General features: G+C 49.0%; 2 protein-coding genes across 8 annotated transcripts in view; both read left to right on the top strand.

Moving 5' to 3' along the window:
• The first annotated feature begins 1,634 nt into the window (after positions 1–1,634).
• On the top strand, positions 1,635–3,027 carry LOC125949657 (ficolin-2-like). Its single transcript, XM_049676917.1, has 5 exons — positions 1,635–1,765; positions 1,842–2,042; positions 2,112–2,263; positions 2,331–2,563; positions 2,635–3,027. The coding sequence occupies exons 1-5, from the start codon at positions 1,635–1,637 to the stop codon at positions 3,025–3,027; spliced, it is 1,110 nt and encodes a 369-aa protein (XP_049532874.1).
• A 1,005-nt stretch (positions 3,028–4,032) lies between these two features.
• LOC125949618 (uncharacterized) overlaps positions 4,033–10,000 on the top strand; it is a 15,438-nt gene continuing 9,470 nt past the window's right edge. The window contains exons 1-2 of one of the 7 annotated variants that reach the window (XM_049676841.1): positions 4,033–4,202; positions 4,896–5,131. In XM_049676841.1, coding sequence (XP_049532798.1) covers positions 5,067–5,131 — 65 coding nt within the window. In that variant the 5' untranslated portion in view covers positions 4,033–4,202; positions 4,896–5,066. Of the gene's footprint in view, positions 4,812–4,895; positions 5,132–10,000 lie in introns of all 7 variants that reach the window. The other 6 variants (XM_049676842.1, XM_049676840.1, XM_049676839.1 and 3 more) reach the window with 6 other exon arrangements.

Genomic DNA, 10,000 nt, shown 5'->3' with positions numbered 1-10,000 from the left:
CCCTGGGTTTGCCTGGTACATTATTGCCGACATCCTACGGACCATTTCGGTTACGGTGGAGTGGTCGGTCGGTCAGTCAGCGATCGGCGCCAAGTAATGAGCAAACCGCAGAAATCGTTTTAAAAATGACGCCTCTCGTCCAGCGAGCCAGTAGTTGGCCTCACTCACTTTGCCAGATGGTTCGCCCAGTATTATCCAGGACACGTGGGGGCGTGGACAGAAACTGGTTACGGCAATGGAGGCATTGGTTTGGCTCCAATGCCCGGCAGGATGGATGTTAGGCCGGGCGATAGCGGGCTAACAGCAAGCGGCAGGAACACTGGCGAAGTGACATTTCTTGTAGCGAAAACAGCAAGCGCCAGCGCGGATGGAGAAGCCGATCCATCCATCCATCCAGCCATCCCGCCATCCCGCCATCCCGACCTGGAACGGTTCCGGCTCCGGAGAAGAACATGCTTTTGACGCGTGATATTTAGAAAAAGGAGGCCGGTCACCCGGCCGGTGGGTGGCATTCACCTACTGAACTTACTCTGCTTTCACCTAACCGCTTCTCCCCTTTTCCGACCGCCCCACCGGAGGTTTCGATGAAAGCGTTCCGTTGCATTACCACCGGGTTAAGCAAGAGGAGGGCATTATGCAATCGCACTCGGTACTGTAAGTGCAGTATTCATTAGATTAATGCAATGCGTGTAAGGTGTGTGGCTTCGTTTTCGTTTAATTTACTGCAACACCCGTCACCGCTAATTCTCCGCTGAATGAATCCCCCCGTCGTTTGTTTGATAATACGTTGGCCCCTTATCAACAAGAGGAAATGGTAAGCATGCTATAGGGAGATCGCGAATTTGCGCATAATTGTCAGCGATGGGTTAAAATGTGTGACATTCACTTGGTTTTTTTGGATCGCCTTTTGTCTGCACGTGTGATGCTGTGACAAATTTGAGCGATAAGGTGCAGCGCGCTTGTCTATGTGTGCGCAATATGGTATTAATCTCAAAAAGGAATCCAATCAAACCGATTGCCATATGGTTCTTCCTTTTGAAACCGATAGCGAGCAAGTCGGGATAGGGATTGAGTAACATTAGCTTGCTTGAATAACAGTGAAGTATCTCTGTAAATAAGTATGTTGAAGAAGGTAGCAAGAGTGTAATTTTTCAAATGATCTCCTTAAAAATTAAGGAGAATAATTCGCACATTCGAGGGGGATTCCCATGTGGATCATGACGAGTCAGATGCAGCCAAACCAGTTTATGCTTCCTGCATGACCCGCCATGACCCCGTGGTGGGAGTCAAGGTTAATGATGAGCCTTTGATTTTGAACACAAGGTGTATCATCATCCAAATTATTTCACTGTTATTCGGGATTCTAAATCCACAATGTTTTTCCATTTTTTTTCCTGCACAGCTAACAAACAGACGATGCGTGTCTTGTCTGCTGCTATCTCTATTCTTGCTCATAAATCAGCGATCCTTTTCAGCATCGAAACTCCCTCCCAACAATCACCCTGTTACTGCAACTTCGCTCATGGATTCGGGGTATAAATGACCGATCTTGCGATGGGCCCGCGTTTAGTTCTTTATCAACGTTCAACAGTTAATTAGCTGAGAACCAACGCGGCCGGTAGTGAGCAGCAACGATGGGTCTCCGGATCTGCTGGTGTATTTTGTTGCTTCTTCTTGTACCCTGTTTCGGTGATAATGATTGCCAAACGCAAAACGGTGCTCTGCTAACCATGCTGCAAGCGGAAGTTGAATTCTTAGCAAAGGGGTACGTGTAGTTTACACATCGAGGCAGAAACCGAGTGCAGGCAGTGGTAAGGTGTCTTTTTTTTTCTTCGATCCAGAATCCAAGAGATGTCTTCGTACACAAAAAACATCGTTTGGAATACAATGCGCATGGAGATGCGTGTCAATCAGCTTCAAAAGGAAATCATTGCATATCAGCAGAAATCGGCAGCTAGTGCGGTCCAATCGAGCCAACTGCACGTATCGTCATCGATGTCCGGCGCTGCATCAATGACGACTGGTACAACATCGGCAGGAAGGTAAAAGAATGCATTTCACATAGTTACATGGCGTGAGAGAATGTAGCTAATGGCCATATCATAATGCAGTTCTACAGCCGGCACGAGTAGCTGCACTCTTCGTCAGGTGTTGCTTGATCAGTTGAAGGATAACGCTTCGATTGAGATCAAAATAAACCCGGGAATGGCTAGCCCAGGACCAGGAAAACAGACTCCCGGCGATCAAGCAATCGTCAGTGCAGGTTAATCATACCATCAATTATTAGTTGCATTTCACTTAACATCGAAACTTCCGATTCTCGAACACAGCCCAAATATCGTCCTGCTCCGAGGCGAGTAAAACCGGCATTTACAAGCTGAAACTCGTAGGAAATACGACCGCGGATGTGTTGTGCGACGCCGAGTACGATAAAGGAGGATGGGTTGTGATACAATATCGATTCAATGGTTCCGAGGAATTCTACCGAAACTGGACGGACTATCAGAATGGTTTCGGATCACTGAGCGGTGAGTTTTGGCTGGGTAATGAAATCATTTATCAGGTACGAAGCTAAAACTCCCCTCCGCATTCTGGTTCTGCTGCGATATAACTTGTTCCCCTATCCCTTTGTAGCTGACCGTGGAGAAGCCTCGCGAAATTGCGTTCCTGATGGAGGACTTTGATGGCGCAAAGGGAGTAGCTCGGTACGCGACGTTCAAGCTGGGTGACAAAACCGAAAAGTATCCGCTCAAGAGCTTGGGAACGTTCAGTGGCGGGGCGGGGGATTCGTTGAGCCGTAATGTGGGGTCGAAATTTAGTACGCACGATATGGATAATGATAAGTCGGGGTCACATTGCGCCCAGCTGTATGCCGGCGGATGGTGGTACGACGATTGCCATCTATCGAACTTGAATGGACAGTATATGAAGGGCACGACAACGGTGTACGCCAAGTCGATGTGTTGGAGCTCGTTCAAGGGATTCTATTACTCTCTCAAATCGTCACGCATTATGGTACGTTTTTAATGCGGCGTTGAAATCGACGAAACAAGACAGACAATATGAATCATTCTTACACAGAACAGCGATAGTAAACAATAAAGTTAATTGCGCTTTCTGTGTTCAGCAGCAATTATGCGGGACCTGTCCTTCCTAGGAATGCAGCACTATTGCCTCATTTTCGTTGCATTTTGCACTCATTTATGCCACAAAAACCGAGGAAACATAAAAATCGCAAAACGAGCGTCTAACGGCGGTTCAAATCGCCTTCTCAAACTTTCGAGCACAACAAAATTTCGTTCGAGCTCGATTTTTTTCGAAATTTTTCGTGCAAAATTGCTCGATTTATCAAAAAAGTCCCTTTGTTTCGAGCAGTCTGCTCGAGTGGTTGAAAATCTCGAGCAGATATTTCTTTTTCGCTCTCGCATCAAAGAGTGAGCGAGAAAAAAGAGCCAGCAAGGCATGCTGGGCGAGGTGTGCGAAATATAGGTCAAAAATATCCCACCCGAAACCCGAAAAAAACCGAAAAAACACGAACAAACCCGAACAAAACCCGAACCGCGGAATTTTTAATCGGCCAAAAAAGAAACTAATCGGCCAATTTTTACACTAATCGGCCAAATCGATAAGTTAAAGATTGCAAGATCGATAAGTTAAAGTTTAAAGCACGCAAATTATTCCGTGGAAGAAAATTTTAGTCGCGCAAGAAATGTTTTGCTGGACTACGCGAAACAAGCAAACTTGCTAGGCGTGTTTATGACCACGTTTCGATATCTCGCACCATCGATTTGTGGTTGATTTGAGGATAAAAAATACTTTTTCTAGCATTATTCGCAAAGCATTAAAAGCGAAAATGTTTAAGTTTTAATTACTCAGGTTCAAAACCTGATACAGTATGCAGAGAACGTTTCTTAATCGAAATTGGTACATCTTTGATTATTGAACTAACCCTTACACGCTGTCAAATTGTTATACGTCCGCGGACATTTTGAACCCTTGACGCTATCAAACGCTTTATTTACGAAAATGTAGGTTCTTTTTTGAATGGATTTTTGTGCTTAATTTTCCGCTGTTCCGACTGGGCCTCCTAGATTTTACATTCCGTTCCCTTGGTACTACGCCGTGAGGTTGAATCCGATTCAATTTCCCCGGGAAACGACTAACGAGAAATCGAACATCCTTGCGGACCGTGGCCAATATTTGTGCGTGTTCTTTTGTTTGTTACATTCCAAAGGTGTGCGTAAATTTTTCGCTAAACAATAGACGCAGAATCGCGCAAACAGATCGTTGCGTGTGGTGGAATTTCTCGGGAGTAAACAATCGATTTTCAAGGGCGGAGTTCGACGACAACCAGAATTCGTGGGTAAAAACCGTGGACGGGGTTGCGGTGGCGGCTGCGCGTGAGGTCACAGTCGATGATCTCATACCAACGAAACTGGCCCCCAAAAAGAACCACAAACACGGAATACGGAACAGGACCGCGAGTGTTTTCGAGTCGTCAGAGGCGCGCTCGTTCTGAATTCCCTCACACAAAAAGTCTCTTATCGGAACGAAGGGAGTGTGTGTGTGCACTGTGGTATTGATTTGTTATCTTCAGTCACCGTTTGGTGACAATCTCGTGCGAAGGTTTCCTCCAGTTTCCGCGCACCACCAACCCTTTCTGCATGTTTCTTTATCTTCGCAAACTTCTTCAGTCACACGACGTTATCAGTGGTGGAATTACTGGGTGCTGGTCCGGCCATCTGGTGATTCACGATCGACCATTTCGATCGGATCTCGTCCGTGATAATTGTGCAAAAGCCCCCCCAAAAGTCCGCGATGTTCTGTTCGTGAAATTATGTGGCGTGATATTATCGTGGCCCATCCCCTTATCGTGTTTCTTATTCCTCTTTCAGAGTGCAGCCAATTGTGTTATTGTTGTTGGTAGCGGTGTTGCGGTGAATGGCCGCCAAAACCGTGTTCTTCCAGTGTAGTGTTTGACGATTTTGTCGCGAGTGGCGGTGGTCGTGGTAGTAGTAGGCGAGCGTAGATGCATCTAGTGTGACCAACAACGGATACCGCGGGGTATGAACAGAAACATGAAGCGACAGCTGGAGAAATTTAAAGAAGAGATCAAATCGAACCTTTCACGGTAAGTACCAGACAGGAGAGGGGGGGCTGCCCCCAACATCTTGTTCCTTTGCTCCTTCGGGTCTTCTTAACCGGCAACACTCTATCCAGTTGGCCACTGGCTTTCCGGTCCGATGATGCAAATGACTGGCCGTTTATCCACTTGCCTGCCGGTTGGTGCTGTGCAAAGCTCGGCTCGGCCCCTCTCCGCACCGCTGGTTTGCTGGTCAATCATTGTGTGCCGGACCGAACGGCAGCTTCGTTGCCCAGATAAATGCCTTGGCATAATCATTTATGAGCATAAGCGCATTGGTGGATGAAGAACCGAATGATGGCCGAAGGGTGAGGCGTGTATTGAACTTTTCACGGCCACCAGCCCGTGGTCCAGTGTCTTAGAGGAAGGTGGAGGGGGGGGGGGGGGGGGGGGCTCTACAACCCGTTGACATGCTTCGCTAACGATGGCATTGAAGAGCCCGCCATATCGGTGGCCATAATTCGTTCATATACTCATAAATGGTTGGTGGTGGTCTCTCGCTTTTATTATCCCGGAACGCGCGCACACGGCACAGGCCCCGAGGTCCAGACCATGTACCGGTCGTGTTGGTGGCCGCGTTGTCCATATTTGTTTTGATTACCTCACAGAAACTACTTCCTCGTGGCGCGAAACTAGCCACGAGCGGCTCCTCTCCCCTCATCCTGCCCTACGGGGTCTGACTTGGCCACACACACACACACACACGCACACCGACATTGCTGCTACCGGCTGGTCGTCAAGCCACCGTGAAAACGGACTGATTGTGCTGTTATGCGATAATGCCCTGAACGGCGGGGGTTTGTCCAGTCCGTTCTCCGTTCGCTCTTTCATTGACGCACCTCAAAACCTGTTGCCTATTGGCCCCCTCCGCCTAGGGTCTGGGCAGATGAGTCCACCGGCAGCAGGTCTTTCCATCGGCTTATGCAAAACACAAACACAGGAGACGAGACGCGAGGACTGCTCCTGAGAGTGGACATTGTCATGCCGAGTGACCAGACAACGGGACCCAGGAGATTGAATAATAATCTTGGCCAACACACCCCGAAAATCCGGCTTCGTTTTGGGGTGGGAGCTCGAGTGATAAGAGCGCATCCGCCCTAGTGCGCCTGTGACGGTGATGATGATGGTCACTGTTTCTCCTTCCATGCAGCTCCTTGGGATTTAGAACCGGCCCCGGGGCGCGGACCGTTTAGCGGGGTTTTGCTGCACTTGAGCTGCTGGCGCTGGACTGGAAGACACACACACATTTTCATCGTGCCGTATCGCGATCGATAGCAGCAGGATGACCGGACCACGGAGGACCACGAAGAGAGGCGGTCGAAGGGAAATCTTATCGCGAAGTACGCCCATGAGTGATAAGAGCAGACTGCGATGCGATGAGAGTTAACGTGGCAAGCGGTGTCCATCCATCCATCCATCCAACCATCGAGTGGTGGCTGGTTTCGGACTGATACAACCGATTCTAATAATCGATCAATTACACCTGGAACGGTCCTCGGTATTTCACCCGAGAAAAGAGGGGGACTTTCCCATGGGCCACCAGGCCACGCCAGACCAGACCAACACGCGGGAATTGGAGCATAAAGCGGCTGTGTGCGTGTGTGTGTGTGTGGATTAAACAAGCTCTCCAGCCAGAGCCACTAATACAACGGAGACAATTAATCGGTCTTCAACGCGATCGGGGAGTTCCCAGCGTCAGCGGAAAAGTGGTTTCCGATTCCCCGAACGTTTGCTTCACGCCTGGCGGCCCCAAAGATCGATCTCGATCAGCGCAGTCCACCAACACCTTTTTTCGGAGGGGGAATTTTGTTTGGTGGCGCGCTGTCCCGGGGGTTTGGGAAGAGATTATCGTCGCTTTCTGTAGGCGGATGTTCCAGTTTCCGTTTGGCTCGTGGTCCAGGCGCACGGTGACAGCATGCAAATGAGTCAGTCCCCGTTGGCAGCTCCGAGAGACATAATGTTCTCGCGCACAGATTGGCGAATTGAGTCTGACAAAAGGGAAGATGAACGACGGCGACATCCGTTCCGTTCGTTCTCCGTCTGGTATGCGTCCGATTGCCGTAATTTTTCGGAGGTTTATTTGGTGAGAACGGCGACCGGTGACCGGTGACCGGTGTGAGGCATCATCCAGCAGGGCGCTAATTGAGCGACGGACCAGAAATCGTTGCCTCAAGGTTGGTTTATTCGAAGAGTCTACATCGTTGCAGAAGGCCACATTTTTTATTTAATTTTTTTTTTTGATTACTGATCGAAGTACGATCAAGGTTTAATATGTGAGCATCGAAGAATGTGTGACAAAGAACCAAATCTAACTACGAGATCGCAGAATGCAGACCAGGAGCGTTAACTGAGGCACCAAAAGACTTTGTTCCTTGGCAAAATGTTCTCTTCTTCTCGGTAAAAATTCTGGAAGCTAAAAAAACCTTGAAAACTGTTCAATTAGAAGCATCTTTGAACATTACGAACGTCTACAGCAGCGCTGAGATCATCTATATTCCTGGCGAAGATTGGAATATTTAACCGAAATGGACTTCTATTACTTTTGTAATAACCCCAGAGGACTGCATTTCGTTATTATTAGCATGGAGTAGCACACCAGCAGCATAAGCGTGTTGTGTGTTACCACCATCACCCCATTTCTGCCTCATCTCCTCGATGCAGTCTGGAGTCTGGACCATCGTCGTCCTCCCGATCCAAAAGGCAACGACACTTCGCCACCACGCGGTTCCGTTTGCAAAACGCCTTTTTGGCGCACCATCGTTGGAATCGTCTGATCTATTTTAAAGTCCAAGGCACTGCTTCAGGCCGCACCTCAAGCGTTTGTCTGGCGACTCTGCGGCACTCCATTCCTGTGCCATTCCCGGGCGATATGACATTTCGGTGCAACTGCGTGAAGGAAAGGGAAGAGGGTGGTGCACAAACGAAACGGATCCCGATGGAAAATGGCATGCCAGCAACAGTCGGTCTCTGTCGGTCGCTCGGTCATGAATCCGGATACCATTGGAGACCCCTCCTGGCATGGCCTCTCGTGGACAATGCTCATCCGGTACGGCACTGTCTGCTTGCAGATGAGGCGCAGCGAACTCATCGGGGATTAGTCACGAACCGGAAATATGAGCGTCAAAAGCGTGCACCCGCACCGTTGTCTGTGCAGCGCTTTGACGACATTACCTCCAGGCCTTGGAAATGGAAAACTGCCTCAACGGACCGTCATCATCCGCTGTGTTTGGTGTGTCAACTTTCGCTTTCGCGTCGTATTGTTACCCTCATCGCCATCATCATCATCATCATCATCATCATCACCGGCGGTGCCCCGTGTGATCGTGGCGCAAAAATTATACTCCAGCGAGGGCGGCACGGGCGGGGAGGGTCGGTTATTCGGTTGCTTTAATTTTCACTTTCCAGTTCGTTGCTGGTTGCTTCTAGTGTGCTTCTATCTAGTGCGCACTAGGAATAGAATGGCACGGAGCACGGGGTTTTACGATTCTGCTCGTAAATCGATCGCGGACGACCCCTCGAGAGCATTGATTTTATGATTATTTGTTCTGCACTGATTTATACATTCTCCACCGCTCGCCGGTTGAAGATGACTTCCTACAGTCGCTGAACACTCCGCGATGGCCGCTCAGCTAGTCCGCTGATCCATTAATCATTTCGATTGCGGTTTTTTTTTTATTTAATTTAATTACCACAATGCTGCTCCTCCTCGCGTCTTTGTTTGGCACTGCCACAGAGTTTCGCACAAGATTAATGAGCCCCATTTCACGCCGATGGCCCGAGAGGTGGGGAGACGAGTGGACCCCAAAAAGGGTGCCAAAGGGTGTGCTCCGCGTTGATCGCGAAATTCGCATGCAAAGATCGGTGCCAAAAAGGATGGTGTCCGGTTCACGCAACACCCCAGCACTGCTGCTGCTGCTGGAATGCTGCCAAATGGGCCACAGAATGCAGCAGTTGCGTGCATTGGAATGCGGTTCCGCTTCCGGTCACCAGCACACCAAATTCGAGGTAAAACGAGGTCATCAGGTATGCTCGGCGAAGGAGAGGTGTTCAATTAGCAAAATCGGACAATCGGTCACCACCACCGACATCGACATCAAATGTGTGCCAGAGAGAGCCAGGTGGATCGATTAGCGCAGCCCTTTCTGTCCATGGGATTTCAAAATCCAATTTGTCTGGCGTCGGAAATCAGGATTATCCGGTTTGGCAATGAGAATGAGGGGGAATGATATAACTTGCGCTATCAGTCTTTGCGCTGCTACTTTGCTTTGGCTTTATGATGAACAGGATCGGGTTGGAAATCGCACAAAACTCATTTACCCACTTCAGACGAAGCCATGTTCTTGGCTGTAATCCATGATTCTGGTTTTAATATTAAAAAAAAACACCAACTCAGCAAACGGACCACCAGAGAAATCTAAATATTGAATTTATTCTGCTACATTGTTGATCGGTGCTTACGTACGTGTCTGTGTGTGTGTGTGTGCAGTCCAACGATAGCCGGAGAAAAGGGGAAAATCAAACACGAAACAGCTGGCCATCACTCGATCCGATCCGGCGGTGAGCACTTGCGTGCCTCCGATTCTTCGAGTTGCGAGATCATCGCATGGATAATAGTAATTGCACCAACCCAATCTTGGCTTGGTTTGGCTTGAAGATCGAACGGAAGAAGCAAAGCCCCATCATAGATCAATGCCCCCTCTGCTGCATCGCAAATGCGCCTCTTCCTCTGGTGTCTGATGGTGAGATGGATGTGGTTTTGAGCATATTATTGAACGAAAGGCGCGCGCTCTCTCTTGCTCGAGCGGAAAGCACCGATCGGCGGACGGACACCATTGGGTGGGTTGCAGATCATCGCAC

This window comes from Anopheles darlingi, chromosome 2 (genome assembly GCF_943734745.1).
Source record: "Anopheles darlingi chromosome 2, idAnoDarlMG_H_01, whole genome shotgun sequence".
Classification (NCBI taxonomy): domain Eukaryota; kingdom Metazoa; phylum Arthropoda; class Insecta; order Diptera; family Culicidae; genus Anopheles; species Anopheles darlingi.
Note: the sequence above shows the minus strand (reverse complement) of the source record. Positions and strands in the feature narration are given on the sequence as shown.